The sequence below is a fragment of the Cygnus atratus genome, chromosome 18 (genome assembly GCF_013377495.2).
Source record: "Cygnus atratus isolate AKBS03 ecotype Queensland, Australia chromosome 18, CAtr_DNAZoo_HiC_assembly, whole genome shotgun sequence".
In the NCBI taxonomy this organism is placed as follows: Eukaryota; Metazoa; Chordata; class Aves; order Anseriformes; family Anatidae; genus Cygnus; species Cygnus atratus.
Window position 1 is genome coordinate 7,821,940 of NC_066379.1, and position 23,838 is coordinate 7,845,777.

Below are 23,838 nucleotides of genomic sequence, written 5' to 3' on the forward strand. Positions count from 1 at the left end.
AAGAAGGCAGCAGTGGTACCCTAATTGCCTGTGGTTATCGAGCATCGCAGCACTGTACCAGGGAGGACAACAATCCTGGGTCTTGTGGCCATTAAAGATGTGATTTTTTAAAAATAATTTTAGGGTTTCAGTCTTCAGGTTCTTGATGCCACTTGCTCACTATCAAGCTAGCCCTGCAATGCAGGTACCACCCTCATTAGCCATTGCAGGGCCCAAGCAAGAACCAGACTTCAAGGCATGAATTCCTGGAAATGAAACTTCAGCATTTCAGCTGTTCACAAAATGAGGGATTTTTCAGTTAAAAATAAAAAAATGCCTAAATGTTGGACCAGGAACATTATTTGACCAGATCTTAAGCTGGTATGAAAAGATAGAGACTGTTGATGTGTGTCGTTGGAAAAAATCATCTGAAGCTTTAGCCACAAAATTTTCAAGTAAGCACATAAGCCTTAAAGAGTGGAAAACAATAATTATTTCCAAAATGCTAAACATCTTTCTCCTAGGGAGAATCTTTAATTTACTGCTGACATTATATTAGGTTTTTAGATAACTGCTGAGGTGATGCCAATATTTGCTAATGAAGAAGCTTTCAGAGAAAGTAGTAAGAAGTCTGCAGAGCTCATCAGCTTCATTTCTGCAGTCTTTGGATAATGGTAGCCAGTCCATGCTTCAACTAGAGAGCCTTATCTCTGGCATGTTGGTTCTTGAAGGTTGTGAGTGGATGTATGGCCACACTTCACCAGGGATAGCTGCATCACGTTTTTTTATTTGTTTTCACTTGGAAGGCAGGGAATAGAAATACATTGATTTAGTAGACAGAGCTGCATGAGAAACAGAGAAATGTGTTTTTGTGAGCTTATATATTCTGGACTGTGATAGGTATTGGATAATATTATTGTTTCATCTATGAAACTTTGCAAAATGGATTATCCAAGCTTTGGTTCAATTGCCTGACTTTGGAAAAAAAAAAAGTCCTGAGAACAAATAATATCTCATTATACCAAGTCAGATTACATTAGAATAAAACTGATGTGATGAATAAAATCAAGAATCAATTTCTATGTTTGAAATTAATTTTCTGAGAAGGGAACCACTGAATATTGCAATAATTAGTACGTTTGTCATCAACTTATTAACGCATCTTTTTCAGGGCTGAATTTACCAGATAGTTACAGCTTCTGATAGTTAAGTGCTCGCCATCATCAGCCAGAATTTCAGGAGCACAATTTGTAATGTTGGCACCAAGAATATGGCCAGTGCATTTCTAGGTCTAAGGAGCTCACTGTAATTGTATTTTCAACTAGCCCTTCTTCATTAAACAAAAATGAGGTTACCTGTGGTTCGTTTTCTGGGCTTATTGGTGTTCCTAGGACAATAAACAGGTCTGAGGCTAACAGGAAAGGGGAAGACCATACATTTTCTCATACGGGTTTTCAGTGAGCAGTTTGGGGTGGACCATTGATTGCCCATTCTGCCCCCATGCTGTCTTTGTCTACAGGAGAGTTAGCATTTGTGGCGTCACTCAAAGTGAATTTTTACTGCCCACAACAACCTATTTCTGTAGCAAAGGTCAGATTTGTTATTTATCAGGATGTAGCAGCACAGTGGAATAATGAGTTGCCTCAATGAACTGGCCTTTTTACCTTCTGAATGGGCTTCTAAATCAAGCAGAGGGAACATTGACTGAAAATCATTGGGTCTGTCTACTCAAAAGGTCATAGCCTGAAATACTGCGAGATGATTTCACCTTGGTTTATACAGCGAAGCGGTCTCTAGTTCAAAACCCACCACCTTCACCAGTTGTTCATTTCTCTAGCTTTCTTGGGATTTGAGGTGATGATTAGGGAAAAAAGACTACCCAGACCTGTCATAGACCTAAATAAGTCAATGAAAGATAGATAACAATAATGGCTTGGCATTTCCTTTTCCTTCCCCCTCTCTTTCTCTCTCTCTCTCTCTCTCCCTCTCTTTTTGGTATCATAAAAGCTACCATAGCTTGATGTGACTTTCCTTAGGAGGTACATAGCTTCCTTAAAGTCAACATAGAGCTGTCTTGCTGACTTCCCTGGCCAATGCTGGAGCATACTGCAGCTTGTGTGCAGGTTGAAATCTTTCCAGGCCTTGCTTTTTTTTTTTTATTTAGTCTTGCTCAATACTCAATTATAGTCATTTCCTTCCATCCTTACTTCCCATTTCTAAGGCCCTTTGCTTTACACCCGTTGGTCAAGATGTGGTATTCCATAAACACAGGGTTACAACTTGCAGTGTAGCCAACGAAGTTGCAGCCTCCTCATTTAATGAGGATGCCTGCCATTCACGTTCTCTTGGCCTGTGACAGCAATCTTTGGCTTTTGATTACAGTCAAATGTTCGTCAGTTTTGTCAAGTGGCAATGCTACATTCACAGGTGCATAAAAGCAATGCTCAGCATTAGGCAAGTCAAAAATGAACTTTGGGAAGTTGTAAATTAAGCTCTTAAGAAATAAAACTGCTGCTTGACCTGTTTTGGAATGGTGCTCACATCTTGGCATATGGGTGAGCATCAGATACAAGGCAAAAATTTCTGTCTTACCTCTAACTCCCATTTCTTTTATGGGCAAGCCAAACAAAGCTCATTGTCAATAACATTTGAAATAACAAACAAAATCCCGCTATTTAAGCAAAGAACGTCACTCTAGACAGGGTCCAGTTCTCTACCTGAAACTAGTTTCATACTGCTATGTTATTTAACTTCATGATGTTGGGTCTGTACTACCAGCTTTTTCTAACAGGCTTAAGGATATCTAGTTTTACTGCTGCAAGACAAGATTATGACTTGCAGAATATCTTGAGCTCCTTGACCTGAGAATTTCACCTGAATGAATTTGTCTCATTGACACAAATCCTTCTCTGTTGCAGGGCAATTTTAACTCTTTGCTGCAGGAAGCAGAGGTTTTTTGGCTACAGGTCTGAGGCTGCAAAGCAAAGTACCATGTGTAAAGTACCATGTGTCACATACCACAGAGCTTTCCACCTTCCATGTCAAAACCCACCAAGCCCCTGTGACTTACTCTTTCCCTCACTGAATACAGAGCTGTGGGTAAAAAAAAGAAAAACCAAAACCACATGCACCATATGAAAATAAAACAGAGCACTTAATGTCTCACACAGCTCTCTCCAGAGGCAGGATGAAAGAAAAAGGAATAAACTGTGTCTGACAGATTTTAATGAAATGCAGAGACTCATTTTAATGAAACACTGGAAAGCAGCCAGTCTATTGTAGTTAGGACATTATAAACCGAATGGGAAAAGTAAAGGACAGAAAGAATTTCATCCTTTTTTAGAAAAGTATCCTTCTTTAAGGATATTTGGGAGAATTTTGTATGGTTGTCATAGGGCATTTCCATGGATGTATGAGCAGAAACCCCTAATTCCTGAGAGGCAAAAGGAGTGCTCCGATGACAGTACAGTTCTTTGGCACAAGAACAGCTCCAGCCAGATCTGCTTGTTAAATCCTCCTGGAGCTGCTTGGGGAACAGTTTCAAAAGGTCACTAAGCGCCACAAATTCCAAATGACAGTTCATGAATTTGCTGCAAAAATAAGTGGCTGGATTTTTCTCCATTCTCCCACTGCAGATGCTGTTCAAGCAGTTCCTTGGTTAAAATGATGCTGCAGAACAGCTCTTGCTGAGGATACCCAAAAAACCTCCCAGCTTTCTCTGCAAATCTGTCAGCTGGTGACACTGGCTGCTGTTGCTTGCAGCAGTACAAAACTCTGCCTGGCTGCTGTGAGCTGGGTTTTGTGCTGCATGCAGCCTGCTTTTGTTTTATCTTGCATCACCTGGGGTGATTATGATATTTAAATGTAATACACTTGAAACAATATTAGGAGGAATAATATATTAAACTAAATGTAATAAAGAGATAAAGAAACGTGCACCAGATAGAATGCTAACTTTAAATATTAAAAGAAGGAGTTGAGGGAACTTGTGGTCCACCAGTCTCAAGATTTATTCCACATTATTATATTAACTTCAGGATTTAAATTTGACTTTTGTTCCAGGTAGACTCCTTAAGGGGATGTGGCTAATTTTCAACATATTAAAGCGTGTACACTGAACTCTCCCAAATGAGTAATTTCATTAATTGCTTGGTACTGCTGCTGCTTGGACTTATAATCCTTTTTTTTAATCACAAAGTGTATTCAAGCCAAGACATCTTCCCTACATGCAGCACCATAAAAGATTACCCTGTCTGATTCTGCTGCTGTTTACACAGTGGTCCTCTGCAAATTTCATGATATTTCTGGAAAGGGATCTGTTTATAATAATATTAATGTACACATGATTTCTACAAGCCTTTACTTTAATCTTGGCTAAATAGCCAGGTTATTAAGTAGTAATTCCTGGTGGTGGAAAAACATCGTCGTCCCATGAGACAAAACAGGAACAGGAAATATTTAAGCCACAGGCATTTTAAAGCTAATTTAAGGAGGATTTACCACAATTAGAAAAAGAGATAATGAGAGATATATGCAAATTGGCTAATAGCAATCCACATTCTACCCCATGCACACATGCTGAAGTGTAGGTGAGAAGGGCGAAGTCCTGCCTTGTGTGCAAACACTGCTGTGGCTGCCACGGTGCCAGCAAAGCACCTCCGGTATCACTTCTCCAAGAATCAGTGTGAGAGCAGCTGTGAGTAGTATTTAATAGACTAACAAGACTGAAATCTCATTGAACAGAATGAGAAAATGTCTATTTCTTAAAGCAAAATAATTAACCCTGCCTTCAACTTCGGCTTTTCTACAGGAGGAATACTTAGGATAAGTTTTGCACTTGTGGTTTCTGCAAAATAAGGTTTGTTCGAAAGCGGAACGCTAGCTTAGGTCGTCATGTTTAAGAATCTGTTTAACTAGAGAGGAGTGTTGGTGCCAAGTCAATGCCATCAGTACTCTACAGGCTCGAATCTCAAGCCTATCTTCTAGCACTCATGGTTCCTAGTCCCCTCCCAGTGGTTATATAGACATTATTCCTGTCTGCTCCAAGACCGGGTTTTCCCTGTAAGGCTACAAGTGTGTGTGTGTGTGAATGGATCAAAAAGGGAATGGAAGGAAGAAAGGAAAGCAAGCAAACAAGGCAGACGGGCAATATAGTAGGGTTTCTGAGCTCTTTCCAAAAGTGGCATTAGTAGACAGGGGTGTGAGAATGGCAACTGGGCTTGGCAAGAGCTGAGCTAAAATTGGATCAATGGTGGGAAAAAGGAGGATTGAGCCATGGAAAGTAATCCATCTGCAGCTGACAGACCTTGCAGAAGACCTCTGCAGGATCTGGGGATCCGAATACACTTACAATTCCAAATACATTGGCTCATCCATGTGAGGTGGTTTTTAGGTCTAATGAAAACCCCAGGAAGATTCCCTAAATAGGTGTAAAACACATCAGTAGCATTGGTGTCAGTATTAGCAGATGCAGTTTTTTGTTGCAGTGTTGTTACATTTTGCTGTGTGTTTTTCCTGGGAGAGGAAATACCAGGATCTTCACAACACATTAGTCCAAATTTGGAGTGCTTACTTTATTCATTGCCTCCATGTGGCAAATTAAGTTACAGGGCAATCTGAATTAGGTTTTGGACCAAGTAAAAGGATCAGCCTGAGGGTTTCCAGCCCCATCAGTAATGGAGCTTGTGTTCTAATATAATATTAATTCAGCACATCCTGTTTTACGTGGATAATTTAACACAGCAGCTTTCAAATGCTCTGAGACTGAAGGCTAAGGTCTCAATAAGTCATTTAAAACGTTTTCAGAAAATTGAGATGTAGTAATTTTTCAGCTTACCTGTCTCACCAGTAGGTTTTTTGCCAAATAGACTCTTTGCTCCTTTTTAAGCCTGCACTATTTAGAGTCCCTACTGATGTAATTAAAAAAAAAGATGCAACTATAAATCGTTTGTTGTGACTGATAAGCAGTTCAGCAAGAGACATACTGTGTCTCTGTAGCTTCCAAGTGTGCTTAGTACTATAAAAACAAGCCTGATGCAAACTTAAACCCGAGCTGTTGATGCAGCCTCCTAGCAGGAAAGCCCCTGGAGGAAGGGAGGTGTGTGGAAGAAAAGTGGAGTTGATTGAAACAAGGAGGCCTGAAATTAAATGTGATGTTTCTGGTCTTTGTTATGAAATCAGGAAATGATTCCTTTACATCTTGAGTTCTCCAGATTTGTCTGCCGACCTTATTGTTCTCCTGCTGGTCTACTTGTCTATATTTTGTTCCCTGAAATCATCTAGAATTTTTTCAGGAAGGTTTTGGTTGTGTTTGTGGCTTATTGTAGGTAGGATAAAAATTCCCTATGTGTTTCTAACATGCTTCAAATGTATTTAAAACTTAAAAGTTTGATCCTTTATTCCCTTTCTGTGTTAACTCTGTTTGCTAAAGTCTTACTGCTGCTCTAGAGAAGCTGGATTTGCCCTTTCTGTACTTCTGTAGAACTAAAACCAGGGGAAAAGCAATAGCGATATTAATCTTCTTATGCCAAGGGGAGAACAAATGTGTACCCTTGTGGTCCATCTCTGGGCTAGAACTGGAAGAGCTCCCACTTTGTTCAGTGCAATTTAAACGTGTCACTGCAAATGGATTTCAGCCAGCCTGGTCGCAGCCTGTCCCTGCTGCCCCTGCAGCCTCCTGCAACTTCAGCTCCTGCTCTGGTCTCTTTGTAACAGATCCTCATGCCATTCTCCTCACCTTGGAAATTTTCAGTACTGCATGCCTGACATCTCACAGGCATGGCTTGTTCCTGCAGTAAGTACTGGGAGATGGCAGTCAGAAATAGATTGCTCGCTGTGCCACAGGGGAAATGTGCTGACATAAATACAGTCTCGGGCTCCTTTAAAGTTTGGGCAATTTTCCCCTCCTCCATCCTTCTGGTCCCACAGCTCTTAAACTGGGTAGGGAATATTAATGCAAAATAAGTAACCAATACAGTGCAAACGTTCACATAGAAACACACAGTTACTGAGGTCTGAAATAACGTGGTCTTGACATAAAATTCCCACCAGGTAAGTAAATCTGGCTGCCCTTAGCAAAGAAGGGTTAATATACTGCAAATCATGCTTGGAGTAACAGTGACTACTATAACAAGACCAAAAACCATCTCCAATCCTACAAATGTTTTTGGCTCTTGGGCTGTTTTGGTTGTTTCTTCATCAAATTGGCTCTCTAGAGTCAAGATAAAGATGCAGATGTCTTGGGCATGTTTACACAGTGCAGCAGAGATCTCTGACCTGCTCTGTTCCACGGACACAGGCGTGCACAGTTCTGCAGGAAGATGCCAGCCCTGGCCCCGAAAGCAAGACGTAAGCTACATCTGTGCACACCTTGGCAGACGCCTCAGGCTTACTTCTCAGCGCGGGCTGTAATTGCAGTGAGGCTTCCCACTTCCAAAGCCAGGCTGGCACTGGACGTGTACAGATCTCCATGTTGTCTGAATTTTATTTTCCATGTTTCCAACAGTTGCTTTTGATTCTGAATAGGAGAGTTTTCATGTCTCTTATGGAATAGGGCCAATTTGAAATTTTGATTCTAGGTTTTTTGTTTGTTTATAAATACATGGTTTTCCAAATGAAAAGGGCTGTGCCCGAGCCCTTCTGAGTGCTGTGCTGGTGCTGTGCCCTGCTGCCTGGGGCAGGAGCTGTACGGGGCCAGCAGAGTCTGACCTGCAGGAAGGCGAGGAAAGGGACAGGGCAGCCAAAAGGTCTCGCTGTGAATCTGAGAAAGAGTAAGGCTGTCTTCACAGCTATCATGGTTCATGCAGCTAAATCATGGGGAGTTGCTTGCTTTCCCAAATGTGTTTTAATCCACAGGGTTCAGCCTGCAATATATTTTAAACATGCAAGAAATATCCATAATTTCTGTCGCTGCACGCTGGCCTGCTGTGCCCAGGAGGTGAATCTTCCACTAGGTCTGTGTTCTGGCAGGAGCCCGTGGACGGACACGTCGCTGTAACTGTGTGCTTGGTTCTGCAGAGCACGTGTGGGCCTGCCTCGAACAGGTCTGCTAGTGAGCAGCATCTGGGAGCATCAGAGAGTTCTAAACAAATACAGGATTAAATCAATCTGTCCATCTTAGAAGTATTTTAGTTCCTTTGCTGTTTCTATTTATGGGGCAGTTGTTCTTTTACCACATGTAGCTTGTGTAGAGAAACAGATAAAGAAACAGAATAAATAAGTTCTTAATTTTTTTCATTGAAGAATCTAAGTTACTAAGTCATTTGAGCATACAGCTGCCTAACCTCACTGGCTTTAATAAGATTTAGCCACATGCTTAAGGTAAGTAGGTACTCAATGCCTTTTGAAAAAAGGGATATTTAAGGAAAGCACCTAATCATATAATAGTACCTTTTTGTGTATGTAAGAGGCTTAAGTTCAATGCAGAAGCATGGTATTTAACTGCAGAGATCAAGCTAGTTCTCCTGCATGCTGCAGGGAGGGAGAGAGAGAGAGAGATTGAGAGAGAAGGCAGTCCTGGTTGTCCATATTTTTATGTCTTTTATAACGATAGTGATCTGAGCCCGATGGCCAACCCACCAGCTCCTGCAGTCAGGGCTGTGTCTGGATAACCCTAACTCTTCCAGCTCCCCACTGAGCTGCTTTGAAAGGGGGTTCTTCCCTCAGTGTATGATACCAGTTATTTGGGTACTCACATTTCATGGCCAGTAGTCACCTTCATGAACAAAATTTCTGCTCACAGTGGCCTGGCCTCTGTTTGCCCGGCGGAGCGTGCTGCAGCCTGGCTGGGCTCTGTGACACCGGGACACGTGCGGGACAGTCGGGTAATGATGGTGTGAGGGAAACTGCTACTGCTTTCCCAGCCGAAGGTTGTCAGCTGTGACAGCGTTGGCTGATGTCCAATGAACCTTATGCCATATTCTAAGAGTACTTAGCACTTGACTGTCTTACCTGACAGGGCAATTCATGAGTGGTTTTTGAGGAAAAAAACGGAGCAGGGCTGAGGAGGACAAGTAAAATTTTAGAGAGAGAAAAAAAAAAAGGTATGAGGCAATGCTTGACTCATCAAAATAGGCTTTGAAATAGGCCATAGAAGAGATGAAACAATAAGAGAGGCATCATAGTGGAAATAACTACAGCATCATCCATGTCAATCTGATGCATACTTCTCACTGGCTCCCAAACCTGCCTGATTTGAAAACAGTCTTTGACATTTGTGCTCCATTACAGTATTTCTTGCCAGATCACTGAGTAGTTTCACAAATATTATTGAAGGCTCACATAGTGCCTGTGAGGTAGATCAGTGAAGTTATCTCATTTTTCCAGATGAGTAAATTACAGCTTAGGGTAGCGAGTGATTTTTTTGTTCCTCGTGACCAAAGCACCAGCTTTAAAGCTAGAAGCAAGATCCCAAGGGTCCTGGCTCCTCCTGCCTACTTTTATAACCCGCACTGTGCCATCTCGGATTTAATAGAGTCTTGATAAGTAACATTAAATACTTTTTCTGATTCTGAGTTGTGATTCAGAGATCAGCATTGTGTTCTTAATCAAAAAGAAACCCCTAATAAGTTTCTTTTTAAAAAGCAAAGGACAAAGCACTAATATTTCTGGCTAAAATATATAATCAAACATTAGAAATGAAGAAAGAACTGGAAAAAAATATAGGGAAATAAAGATTGATTCAAGTGGTAGCTAGATATTAAATATTAATAGTGTTCATAAGAGTGAGGCCAATTACCAAGGGCTTGTCGAATGGAATTGTCCAAAATGACTGACTGAATCCAGAAGTTAAACATCCTCGTGCAAAGCCAACTATGTGCTGCAAAGGTTGTTGCCGTTTCCCCGTAGGGTTTCACTATTTCACTTTGCAGTTGAGTTTGTGTTGGTGGGGTCTTTCGGTGTTTTGTTTTGTCATATATTTTTTTTTCAAAAATAGCTTTAGTACGCAGACTGGTCTGCACTAAGTAGAGAGGCTTTGAAACCAATTCCCTCTGCCTACTGTTAAGCAATACTAACGGGTTATCAGGAGCAGCTTTGCTATGTGGTACTGGATGTGAAGGCTACAGCAGCCACGCAATGGTTAAAGATCAGAGGTTTAATTAGCTGTATTTTTCTGGTCCTGCCTTTAGGCCTCAGAAACGAAAGGATGGAAAGAAAAGCAAAGGAATGATATTTTTTGTCTTCTATAAGAGCAGTCTCAGGAGCACAGCCTGCCAGAGTGCTCTGCACCTTGTCTGGGTGGTTGCACCTATTACCAGTGTGTTACTTTTTCAGGATGAGGCAGTAGAATTATTTTCTTTTATTATATCTATATTCCATTAGCACAGAATTTACTAAAAAAATAAAATAAATTTGATGTGAAACACTGAGAAACTAGCAATCACTTTCCTGGTGTGTAAGTAAACATGCATCTATATTCAGGAGCCTGCTGATGATATTGCACAATACTGCCTGTTTTGAGCAACAGGGACAGCAAGAGTAACTGCAGCTCAAGCAGCCTGCTCACATGATGGTGGTGCACTGTTAGCTGAATGAAAGCTAAGATTAAGCACTCCTTGAAGCTTATTACCATTCAAGTAAGACTAGTTAAAAAGCAAGCACTAATTTAGAGCTGGCAACCTTGAGCTGTAAGTGTTGTATTATTAGATGCAGATGAATATGGATTTGGCTCAGTTGAGTTAAATTAGGAGTAGGCATGAACTCCGTAAAGAAATTAAAAGTAACCCACCACTGCACAAGAGGCTCTCTCTGTCTTGCTTTCAGTCCTCATTCCCTGCAAAATCAGAAAATTGATGGTAAGTGCACAACATCTTACAGTCCATGGGTGGTTAGAGAGTTCCAGATTGAAAGAGGCTGAGGTTATTCTTGCCTAGGTGGTGAAACGCTAACTATATTTCAGAGCATTCGTGTATAGCAATGAAAAACATAATTTGTCTTGGATGACAGGAATGACATTGCTTTTCATTAACCTTAAATAATGACAAGGCTTTGTTCTATTACTATGTAGGTACATGTACTGTTGGTTTCTGTGCATATGTGTAGATACAGAATTAAGATACCGTTGGGAATTCCTCAAAACCTTGCTAGGGTTAAGAGCTTATAGCAGGTATTTATTTTATGTTTTAAAAATTCAATATACTCCAGTTAATCTACCCTCTGGTAATCTGTAGAATAGTGATTGAGCCAGACACTTAGCTGGTGTAATGCAGTGAAACTCTTCTGAAAGCAACGGTTAGGCTGCCTCTCTAAGATATAAGAGGCTTAGGCTCAATTCCCTGATTTACCACAGATCTCTTGTGTAACCTTGGGCAATTTCTTATTTCGAGATCCAATAAAAGGTTTACAGGCATCGAACGAAGTTTGAATCCTGACAGTGCTCAAGTTTCCTCCACAATGCATAAGGAGAATGAGGCCGATTAAATGGAATGCAAAGTGAAAAATGTAGCAGCCAGCCCCTAAGGAGGCACTCTCAGCATCCTCACATAATTTCCACATGGCTTCAGGCAGCCACTTCTATGAAAGATAGGCATAATCCTGCATGTTTCCATTGAGAACCCTCACGTACTGCTTACACCCACAGAGCAGCACTCTTACTGCTTACTCTTACTGCTCCTCTCAATAATGGGCCAAACTACTTGTGTCAGTCATGACAAAAACATTTGTGGACAGGCACAGAAGCCAAATTTTTTAGCCTGTGGTCAAGCCACAGCTGAGAGCATGTGTCAAGCATCAGATTGCTGGAACTAGGCCTCGGATGAGCGACTTTGGGGAAATCAATGACTAACTTTTAATCTGTCTGTTGTTGCTATATGACCTCAGTGTGGAAGTGGAAGGGAAATGCATTAAGGAGCATAAAGCACTCATATTCTATAGCGATGGGGACCACATAAAAAATAGCTAAAATTAATCACAGCTAAAATTAATAGATGCTGTCATGTATAATTGCTGAGAGTTTGAGCACCAGAGTGCATTACGAGTGAGTACAGTGGGAAGGTTTGAGCTCTTGGAAGTTGCGAGACTTGTATCTGATCTGTACAGGTGGAGCTGTCTGGGAGTGCGTTGTGTGGCGATGTGCCAGGCTATAAAGGTTGATCCTGCAGACAAGACTGGAGAATTGGCACCTTCAGAGCAATGAAGCATGGTGTAGATGCTCCACGAGCAAGCAGTCAAGTGAGCAGTGATGTCAGCGTTCATTTCAAGGCTTTGTGTTTAAGTTAATGGTGGAAAGAATCTTTATTGTGGACAGAGCTCCAGGAATAAGTGGATGGAAAACATTTTAGGGAACAATTTTGACTAAAGAATGAGTGGAGGAGTGGGCCTGGTAACACTTCTACTGGCAAAAAAAAGAAAAAGAAGAAAGAAAAGGAAACAAGTAGCAGAAAACATTAAATCAAATGAGAAGTGTATGGCAGTGTATGGCCTTCCATGAAAATAAATGAATATTTTGGGGGAAATTGTGCAAAAATACCATGGGACATGTAACTATGGAAGGTGAGGGTGTGAGTGAGTGTGCATTCAGTACCTCATACAAGTGTCACACTTCTCACCTGTGGGACACTGTTTTGTCAAACGTTGTCTCACCACAAACTGAAAATTATTTGCTCTGTGCTACTTGCTCCGCAGCTGACATGTTTTCCTTATTCATTTTAAGTGCTGTTAAACTGCATGAAGTTCCTACGAAATCAGTGTGAACAGCACTCATTGTCCCCGTAGCAGGGACTTTTCAGGAAGGGAATTCCTGTCCAAACTGGTAGTCCCGAGCAGGCATTTGCCTTCCTTTAAGAAAGAGTCCTTCCTTTAATCCTTCCTTGGTGGCTTTTTAGGCCATCCCTGTCCTTCCTCTAATGCATGTTTGATTTGCACTAACATTTTTATAAGCCTCTTTGTCAAGCACTTCCAGTTATTTTTAGAATTACAAAAACAGTTGTTGTCCCTTAAAAGAGAGAGAAATTAGTCTTCTACTTCATGCTATATATATTCTCAGTTTGAGTAACAATAACTGTAGTGTAAACAGCTAGTTCCTTCACTTACCTTGGCATCACACAAACTTCTTTCTAACTAACAATCTAAGAAAATAGTGGAATTTATTTATAGAGGAAAGGGAAGTAAAATGAACCCAGAAAAATTGTAAACCAAATTAAGAACATGCATTCATAAGCTTCTTTACATTTAAAAATGAGACAGAGCAAAATCTGTTGCTATTGTTATTCTTATCCTGAGAAGTCACCCTGCCCTACAATATACTGAAAGGTACTATGTATCCTGTTCACTGTAGAACAGCTAAACATCCCTGAGTCATTTGTTTAATCATTTCTGAGTTTTTGTGCCAAGCACCTGCCTTTTAATTTGCTGCGACCAACCTGAAACATCTGTCAATTTTTTCCCCATGAATTAATAACTCTGTAATTAAAATCCAGCAGAGAGCTCAGCTGAGACTCCTGGTTAATTAGGACAGCAGATAGCCATGTGAGCAGCATGGCATTACATTAGTTGGAGATGGCTTGGATTTGAACCAGGGCTCTGGGGGTGACACCGAGCTATCCGTTCATTGTTCAACTACGAAGCTTTTGGATATTTGTTACAGTAACCAGTACTTCTGCTGTGGGCAATCAGATCTTGCTGCAATTATTTAAAACGGACTCAGCGCGTTACTATTGCTATTTGCTTTAACTATTTGCTTTAAACTATTTGCTTTAAATGCGTATTTTCAAAGGATCTGGTTTTAGCTATTGCTATTCTCCAAATATTAAGAAAATGAGAGGACACAGTGCAGGACTAAGCTCTTGCCCGGAGCTGCTTTGCGAAGCGGCAGCAGGAGTGTCACTAACAGCAACGTGACTTTCATGGTAAAGGCCATACCCACTGCTAATGTGCAAAGGTATTTTAGTTAGAGGATTTTAGTTTCTTCCAGGATTGCTTTCTACATTGATACATAAGGATTTGGGAATTGTTTTGTTGATTTTTATTTTGTTTTAAAATAGCAGACAAAAATATTTGTTATATCATGTTTCAGTACAGCTGTGGATGCAGGTGTCCTATCTGCACACCTCATCTCTTGTCAAGTAATTTTTAATTTTATAAAGTGCACCAATTAATAACAGAATTTTTCAAGTTTGTTCATTGGAGGCAAAGAAATCTGTATTACAGCTGAGCAAGATGTGAACAACTTTTAATAACTTAATAAAAAAGCTATTTAAAAACTTAAATAGTTTTGAAAACAAAATCAAATTAGCCTTGTAGCACACAGCGATGTACACAATGCTCTGTACCACAGAGACGCAAATTATCATAACTTGAAGGCATCCCTGTTTTAAGTGGACAATTGTGTTCTATTACTGAGCGAATTCACAAAGGAATCACTATGAAAGAAACCTCTTTAAGTAGCCTCTAATATAAATAAATGTGGGGCGAGTTCATACATTCTTTATCGACAGCGTAAAAGTGAACCAGTTACCTGCCATTTTCCTCTGCAGACAAGATGACAGAGAAGTTCCTCACTTCTCATATGCTAGTTTGCTGTGAAGCTGAATTACCAAGTTCATTTTATTTATTTCAAATTTATTTTCTAATTAGTTTGTGACTCTTATAGCGTGCTATTGAAGCAGGATGTTTTCCACTTCGGAGTCTTGGTATTGGGGAGAATACAGATTTGCCCAACGTCACATCAAAGCTGCAGGACAGTGAGGGTGTGCTGAGGCTGCGGGGTCCAGGAAAAGCAGCCCTGAACTGAGTGATAGAACCTGACTTGGTCAGTCCTGCGAAATACCACATCCCTTCCCTCTTTTACAGTCAGAGAGCTTTGCATTGCATGCACAGAGGTGTTTTTTGTTTTGTTTTGTTTTTTTTTTTCCCCAAATGACAAGACAGCTTTATAACACTAAAAAGCTGCATTTGACCCCCACTACATGTGCAAGAAAACTTGATGTGACCGATGGGTATTGCCTTCCCCATGCACCAGCCCTCGCTGCCATCAGCCGCAGCATGAGCAGTGGGAGCTGGGTTGGACAAGCGTGCCCCTGCAGGCCACGGCCACCTCCCTGCAGCACTGCTTCCCCTTCCTCCATGGGCAAATTAAAACTGCTGTTAACGCATCTGAGGTTGGATTTTTTTTTTTCAATAAATAGTAATTACTTCAACAGATATTTAGGGACGGCTCTGTATTCCTAGCGAGGCTGGGTCTCAAATAAGACGAGCATTAATTTAATTTGCCCAAATGGCTCTTGATTAGGTTTGCTGTTATCTGAAGGCAATAAGCTAATGGAGATTATGCAGAAGGGATTTGATCTAGCCCTCTAGCTGTTTGTTCAAGCTCGGCTACCAGCACAGGACCTAACCAGCATCTGGTCTAATGAGGAACAGAGAGAATCCTGCTGATTGTATCTTTGTTGTACAGGATAACGAGGAAGATTCGGACAAAAACAGACTTCTGGTGAATGCTGGGGGAGTAAACGTAGCTCTTGGGAGACAGGGGAAGGAATACTTTGCAACTCCTCAACAAATCTCTGCAGAAATAAGGATTTCTTTAAAATCTCTGCTGTTTTTAAACTGTTCCAAAAGTCATCACCATGGTTTATAATTTACATACAGCAAATCACAGCAGTTACAAGTCAATACCATAAATCAGTCTATAAATGTGACAGCTATTCAAGTGAAATACTTAATCTGTTGTGTGTGTACATAAATCCTTGAGAATAAGACTGAAGACTAAATAAGGTAAAGGTGTGATTTTTTAAAAAAAACTAAATGATATATAATTAAAAAAAAACAGCAAAACTAGATTAATTTTTAAAAATATGTCTCTGCATAGCTATGGCAGTTAGGGATGTGATTTTTATTTGTAATTGACAAGGCAGTATCAAGAAAATCTCTAGTACAAATAAAGTTATATTGACAAGCCTGCTTATGCTGGTATAAAATGTTCAAGAGGCAGGCATAAACTCAAGAGGCAGACATAAACTATGCCACTAGACACTTTTTTTCCAAAATATTTTCCAAAGAGAAATTATTTAGCCTTACGAAAACCTTAAAGGTTAACCTCAGATTGTTAAAGATGGAGGAATTCAAGTGTGCAGGTAAGCTTTATGTTATTGCATGTGAGTTTACTGCAAGTATTGCAAGAATTTCCAAAGTCTGTAGGTATCTGATACCTCAGAACTGATAAGAGTAAGGCCTTTGAAATCTTAAGTGTCTTGTCAGTATTTTTAGGAGTTTTTTTGTGTTTTTTTTTTTTTTTTTCAATGACATAAAGTTTAGAACTGAAATCCCACTTTGGTTCTTAATTTCAAATGTGAGATGTTTGATACATCTGCTATGATAGAACAGAGCCCGAGGAAACCTAAACTTCACAGGGACTTTGAAGAAGCTGAAAGCTATTTTTCTGTACATTCTTGAAAAGACTGAATATTCTCGTGCATGTTTGGGATTCTTTCCTGTTTTTGTTTTAAGCTCTTCCTCCTTTCTTGCTCTTTTTTTTTTTTTTTTTTAACACTAGTATATATACTATGTGTGCTTACAAAAGATTGAAAATGTCCCTTAATTAAGTATAACGTTTCAGGTACAATAATAGTAAAATTGCAAGGATCACTGAGTGCTAAATACCAAGGTCTCCAGTCCAGAGGAGGCTGAGGGGTCAGGCAGGCACCTTCTGTGCAGACCCATTTCTGAAGCTCTCAGGATGTTTGTAGTTCTAGACCAGTAGCTGATTTCATTGAGTAGCATTAAGCAGTAAATTCCAATGAAAAAGGGCTTCATTAATTTTTTTCCTCTCAGCAGTGCAACAAAATATGTTCTCTGAAACAAGATCTGACTCAAATTGCAGGTTTAACAAGGGCTAATTTAAATAGACCCTTATTTCAGTTTAGGTATTAAAGAGTAAATGAAATAAACACTAACTTTAGAGGGTGTCTTTCTAAACTCTGCATGCAAGAATAAATCAAGTCTGTCTTTGATAGATGCTGTCTGGTTTAAAACCAAATGACAAGAATAACAGAAGCATAGAAAATCGAGATATGATCATTAGAAAAAGTCTCAATCTATATGATTAATGGCACCCATTTATTATAGAAAGTGTCAGAAAAAGACGCAGCTCCTAAATTCACTGTAAATGCAAGAACTTACAGGCAAGTTGATCAATAACTTGCATTTGTTGAGATGTTCGTAGGTACACAAAAAAGTATGTTCTTCTCCAGCCTTTATGTTAAAGCTGTCCAGTAGATGGAGCCATAGAGTTATGCAAAAGAAAGTGAGATGAGTTTATCCTAGGAAGAACTCTCACAATCAGTGCAAATACGGCTTTGTTAATTCATTAAATTCTAATGCCAGGCAAATTACTTATTTGGTTATATCATTTTTTGATGTATGACTGATTAAGCTGTACTCAAATGCAGGTTAAAATGATTCCATGTTTGTTTGATAGTGAAATAATTACAACTCTCAGTCAACAAAAACTACAGCTGAGATTTTAATTTTCATTCATGCCACATTCCTTCCCAAGTATTGTACAGGTCTGAGATAAAGTCAAACTTGTAATGAAGTGGCACAATGGAAGACATTGATAGTAATTGTAGCAAGAAAGTCCCACACGTGGAAACGTGTATGCGGTGAGGAATGTGTTAGTGGTTCCTACGGAACACAAAGGGTGACTTCAAGGATGTAACTTGCATGCACTGCTTTTTTACTGCTGCTTTGAGATTGGTGCATCGGCTCCTTTTCAACCTGTGAAATGGAAAAAAATATCTGGGTTTGAGAAACGTGGGCAGCCCTGGTGATTTCATAGTGGTGTTTGAAAGTTTGAAACGTGTGTGCAGTGTAGCGTCGCAGAGCTTCTCATTACTGCTTGTGCTATTCCTTTAAACTAAATGAATTGTGTAATCAGTTTAATCAGCAAATTGCATCAGGTATCAGTGTAAAAGTGTGAATTCTATTTTGCTGCATTTGCATAGCCTCCTTTCCTGTGGTGTCTTACCTGAAGTGCAACTTTTATCACTTAGCTCATAAAGCTGAGCTTTAGATCAGCTCTGCTACGAGAACAACAGTTCTTTAACATAGCTGAAAACACACAGTAAGTGACATAGTTTGTCCCCCGGCACCGATGGCTGTAGGTGAGTGTTGCAAGGCAGACTTTTTCCCCCGCAAAAACTCAAGTCCCCACGTCCCGGGAGCCCCTGGGGCAGCGGCGAGCCGCCTCCCACCGTGACCGAGAGTTTGCGGTGGGCTCAGCGGCCGGTCCCGAGTAGAGGAGGGCTGAGGGAACCCCCTTCTGCCGCCACCGGGGGGCTCCCGGCCGGTCCCGGCCGCTCCTGGCGATGGCTGAGGCGCCTTCCCGGGGTAAGCCGCGCAGGCCGCGGCCGCCCGGCGCCGAGTGAACGTTTGTTTGCCCAGGCGGGGCGGGGAGCCCCTGCCCTGGGGGCGGTGCTGCCCTGTCCTACCCGGCCCGGCCCGGCCCGCTCCCGGCTTCTTGCTGCTGGTACCTGCAGGCGGCTCCGCCCCGGCCCCACAAGGGAGCGCCCGGCGGGGGCAGGAGGCGAGCGGCCGGGGACGGGACGCGACGGGACGGGGCTGTCGCCGCCCCGCGTAGCCAGCCGGCAGCGGCCATGGCCTTCGGGAAGGCTCCGAAGGATCCTTTCGGTACCGCCGTGGGCAGCCTGATCGGTGAGTAGCGGGGGAGCCGCGTCCCGTCCGGCCGTGAGGGGGAACCGGGGGGCGGCCGTGAGGGGGAGCCGGGGGTCGCCGCGTCCCGCCCGCCTGAACGGGTCCCCCTTGGCCTTTCAGAGCGGGCGACGTTCGGAGCGCTGCAGACGGAGGAGTGGGGGCAGTTCCTGCACATCTGCGATGTGATCAACGCCACGGAGGAGGGGTGAGCTGCCAGGGTCGGTCCCGGAGAGGCTCGGGGCGCGGTGGGGGCTCCCCAGGGGCTGTCGCCTGCCCGCCGTCTCCTGCGGGAGGCTCGGTGTCCGGGTTTCCATGTTAGGGGCAGTTCCTACTTCGTACCGTGCTGCTCGAGGGCAGGACAAAGTCAAGCAGGTGACGTGGTGAACGTATAAAGTTGCCCAAAATGAAATAACAGCGGAGAGCAGGGATCTGTGCCTGTCCCGGTGCCCCTTGCTGAGCCATCAGCACTCTGAGGGATTAGGCTTGGGGGCTCTGCCCCATGCAAGGTGTTAGCTTAGGTTTCTCACCTGCATCTGACGTGTTTCAGGTAACCCGTGCTGCTTGTCAGGCTGAACAGGTCCCCCCTGTGCTCTGCAAAATCCCAACTGGGAAAAGACCTTGGGCATTTGTTCTCCTGCAACACGGTTTTAAACACTGTGGCCTTTTAACTGAAGCAGGTTTCCCCACGAGGCAGTGTCACAGCCCGCCTGCCCTGCAGCAGCAGGGTGAAGAGGCTGGCGCCTGCCCGCTGAGCTCCCCAGGTCACGGGGCGCAGGTGGGCCCTTGCACCCAACAGCCAGGTTCTGGTTTGCTTGGTAACTTCCATGCTGTCACCTGTAAAAGGGGGAGAAGAAAATTAACTCCTGTGTAAGATCTGCTGCTGCACTGCATTGCGAGCACTCACTAGCAGGGGCATATTTTAACACTGACTGGAGGGTTTTCTCCAGGAGAACAAGGTATGCCTTAGTTTCTGCACAAGTAGCTTCTTTTATATCAAATTTCCCTTCTTTTCATTTTTTTTTTCATGATTTCATGCTCTCACCTGGGGCTCTTAGAGCTTGGAGGGTCGGTAATAACTCCTTTCCAGTCGCTGCCAAGAACTACAGCACTCTTTGTCCCTCTTTGTTAGTTTTTATGTGGAGTTTCTATGCAACAGAGCTTTTTTTAATAAACTACTTCTTGTGTACAGCTTATGCTTACAGAGGAGGTCCTTCTAGGCAACTACTACTAGTCCCAGTCTGTAACAGGATGTAAGGAACAGCAGAACTGCTGTATGTTATTAGGCAAATGGTTATTTTAATGTAATACCCAGCTCCTGACCAGAGCATTTCCAGATGCTTCAGAGAGGGAGCAAGAAGCAAGAGCGGTGTTGTGGTGTAGCTTTCTGCAAGGGGAAGCTTTCCTCTCCTGCTCCCATCCATCACGTGCATTTTGACTTGATACATGGTACTTGGTATGGCAACTCTGCTGCCATAGGATAAAAAACATAGAGAAATCTCTTCTCTTTTTCATATGAAGTATAACAGGCCTTTCAAACTGAAAAATGCAGTAGTGCTAAGTACTCATTTAAATTCAATGACTGGAATTTTCAACAAAGATTTTTTTTCTTATTGAAATATTCAATTTAGGCATATGGTTTCATCTTAGATTTTAGAGAGATCCTAAAGAGGCTTTAGGACATCTTGTTTTTGTTGATCATTGAGCTGACCCTAATAGGTGTAATATCTGGGTACACTATGCATAGTCCATATTAATCAGCCAAAATTATTTCCCACATGTGGTAAGCTTGATACCATCTTCCACCCTCTTCCTCCTACATAGATATTTAAAAGATATGGGGTGTATATATAGAAATGAAAATGACTAGGATGGAGATGCCACTATCTCTTTGGTGGAATGGGTTGTCCGTCTGTACATGGTAATTACTCAGATTAGTTAAAAGCATTCAGCAATTATAAGATTGGAAGTTAGCCAAGACACCCCTACTTCTTACAGCACTCTCAGGAGAATATTTTTGATCGCATCGTATATGAAAAATAGGTACCAGCCAACTCTCGATACCTTTGGCAATTCCTATTACCTTTCATAGCAATGAAAGTTAGATAAGTAAATCTATTGTACAGCAGTGAAATAGCATAATTTTGGAGGAGACCCTGCAGAGAAGAATCTCTGCACAAGCTCAAGAGTAACGCACAGCCTGCAGTAACAAACCTGATTCAGTGCTTTGTTACTCTAGCTCAGTGCTGAAGTGATTTTGCTGGAATCATTGGGGCAATTACTCTGTTTTTATGTGGGTGTAAATACAAGAATGAATTTGGTTCCAAATCTCAGACCAGTATTTTTAGATCTAGGTTGAAGTTATGAAGTAGAAAAAAAATGCTAATTTCACTGGTAACCTTTTCTATTTAATTTCTTGTCACAGACCTAAAGATGCAGTTAAAGCGTTAAAGAAAAAGCTCTCCAAAAACTGTAACCATAAGGAGATCAGGCTTACCCTGTCTGTAAGTACAGCTATATTAATATTAATTAGACACTAAGAAGGAAAACATTTTAAATGATAAGATGGCATGCAAATTAGCACTGACGTGACTCTACAGGACGTTTTCTGTCTTTGTTGTTTGTGTGTATAGCACTACCAGTGCGGGCCAGATGGTCTTCTGGTGCTCATTTTTCCTGAATTTACTGTTGCTTTTTTTTTTTTTTTTTAAGCCTACACTGAATAGGAATAGTTTGGTTCTTATTTACTCCTGTGACGGTCCCTTTGTGAGCGCTCCACCTGTTTGTGAAAGATACCGAACTTGGGATATTACATAAAAGCCACATTTGACTGTTCTATTACTCACCTTGTGGTACTGATCTTGGTTAAACTAAGTATGCTGTGTTGTGTGGTGGAATGTGTGATACTCATTTTGTAAAAGCAAGTGTTATTGCATACAGTAAGAAATTTGAACGAAGGGAAAAAAATGGTGAGCTAAGAGAGGCAATAAGACACAGGATAATCCCCTGCAAGGTTCAGATGTTATGACTAAGGGTTGGAGTGACCGGGAATATCCTCGTTTGAGATAGATACCCTGACCTTCAGAATATGACAGTGTGTTTCAGCTTTCCCAGAGTTTGGGATTTCAGTCAATTTAAGATTTACTGGAGCACGCTAACATAGTTCTCTGTTCTCCACTACACTGATAATGGGGGCAGTAGCAAGAAGTTCTTAACACTGTCCTAAGTCCAGAAGTCCCTACTTGAGTTGGTCGTGGCTGACAATAGTACAGTTGTGAGAAGAATGATGTTGGTTTTTTTTTAAGCTACTGCGGATTTGTCTTTTGTTATTTTGTTTAGAAAAAAAATATACATATATATACACACTATATATACATGTATATACACAATTTCCTTTTTTAAAAAGTGTATGAGGGTATAAGGGTATAAGAGGCTTGTCTGCATTACACTGGGTACTATTATTCACAGGTTTGGTATTTGTTGTGCAACATAGTTATCTATATCAATACATGCAGAGAAGTGATTAAGGAAGATAAGTGATTGATAGTGTTGAATTTTAGGTCACTTAGCAATTGCCTAAGTGTCACTTGACAAGTCAGAGATGCAGATAAATGTGTTGCACATACCAATGTATACCTTCAGCTCATTCCACTTCCGCACTTCTTCCCTGATTTCCTCCTCCACTGTCTCGTGAGTCACCTTTTTGCGTGTTCTGTGTGTTTGCATAACAGAAACACTTGGTTTCCGCTGCAGTTGTAATCCCTGTATCAGATCTGCATGCTTTCTCCTACAGTCTTCGTGCACCTTAATCCTCTGAACATCTGATATGGTCAACTGGAGTTTTGATGGTCCAGTGCTTAAGATTTCAGAGTCTTTATTTGGATATTTACTCAGCAGTCATGCTCAAGGTGCTCTTCTCATAGAAACAAGAGAAGGATCATGTGCCAGGTGTATCCAAGGAAAAGCTTTGTTGTGTTTACCTGGAAGCTTTTTTTATTTGCTTAGAGGTGGAGTGTGTACCAGGTTTAAGCTGTGCTTCTAGTTCAGCACTTTCTCACGGTCTCTTTACAGTTGCAGGCTCTTTCTCCACGTCTGTTCTCACCCACTCCCATGTACACATTTAGCCATGTCTGCTGGGCAATCACAGCTTCATATTCCTTCTCTGCGTGTTCCTTAACTTTTTTTTTTTAAATAAGTGCCAACTTATTTATAGTTGGCACTTTTATTTATTAAATAAGTGCCAACTTATATTCCTCTCTGTCCCTGCTTTTGTTCTTCTGTAAGACCTTCTGTCCTTACCTCCTTTCTTTTTTTCTCCTTTTCTACCTGTACTGCTGTCAGTTTAGCACATGTAAAACCTTTCCTTTGATCTCATTGCTAACCGTGTATTACTTTACCTCCTTTGTTCCTAAATCAGTCCTTCTGTGTGCTATTTTTCTGTTCTACTTTGTTGATTGCATGAATTACGTTGTTCCTGTTTCTCATTTTGAATTGCTTGGATTGGAACAATAAGTCATTGCAAGCAGAAAAAAACAATTTTCAGTTTCTAAAAAAAAACCACACACAAGACTACCCTCAGCTATTACCTTTTAAAAATCCTTCGTTTTCTATCAGATTTCTCCAAAAATAAGGTCTCCTTTTTTAAGAGCTGTACTTTAATTTAATAAAGCTTTGCTTTATTGCTTGTGTTTCCTACAGTGAATGCTGACTTCATGCTTTTGAGACAGTGTATCACGTTGTCTCTTCTACCTACAGTAGATGGAACTATTAGAAGGAAACAGATCTAGAAGCCACTTTTGCTTTGAAATGTTCCTCGTTACACATTTGTTTACTCGACTATAAAATTTTGGAATTTAGTCTTTCTAATGAAACTGCTTTCTAAAGAATTTCCTTCCCAGAGAAGGTACACAGAGTGAAATGTGAAAGTCCTTGTCTGAAGTAGCATGACTGCATGGGTTAGCCCTGATTCTGTCATCAAGACGTGTTAAATCTCAGCAGTGTCTGCCTCCTCGTGTGTCTTAGATGAATATTTATTTACTTGCAGGAAGAAGGGAGAGTGCCAGCTGTATAATGTGTTGGCTGTGCCTTAACTCCATGTACTCTGATCTAGAGAAGTTACCTGGTGCTTGTGAAGTCACGTGGATTGAGGTGTATGCATGTCAGGCCGTGAAGTTGCGTTGTACTGTCTTTGGTAAAGCCAAGTGATCAGGCTTG

At 41.4% G+C, this 23,838-nt stretch overlaps 1 protein-coding gene across 9 annotated transcripts in view; it reads left to right on the forward strand.

The window, feature by feature from the left end:
- The window catches only part of TOM1L1 (target of myb1 like 1 membrane trafficking protein), a 521,826-nt gene that overhangs the window by 477,655 nt on the left and 20,333 nt on the right, over positions 1–23,838 (forward strand). For 4 of the 9 annotated variants that reach the window (XM_035558753.2, XM_035558757.2, XM_035558758.2 and 1 more), the window contains 2 exons: positions 18,748–18,832; positions 21,050–21,128. The exons of 1 other annotated variant lie outside the window; for it this stretch is intronic. In XM_035558753.2, the coding sequence (XP_035414646.1) occupies positions 18,748–18,832; positions 21,050–21,128 (164 nt within the window). Of the gene's footprint in view, positions 1–18,413; positions 18,628–18,747; positions 18,833–21,049; positions 21,129–23,838 lie in introns of those variants that run through there. 4 more of the 9 variants (XM_035558759.2, XM_035558756.2, XM_035558761.2 and 1 more) reach the window with 4 other exon arrangements.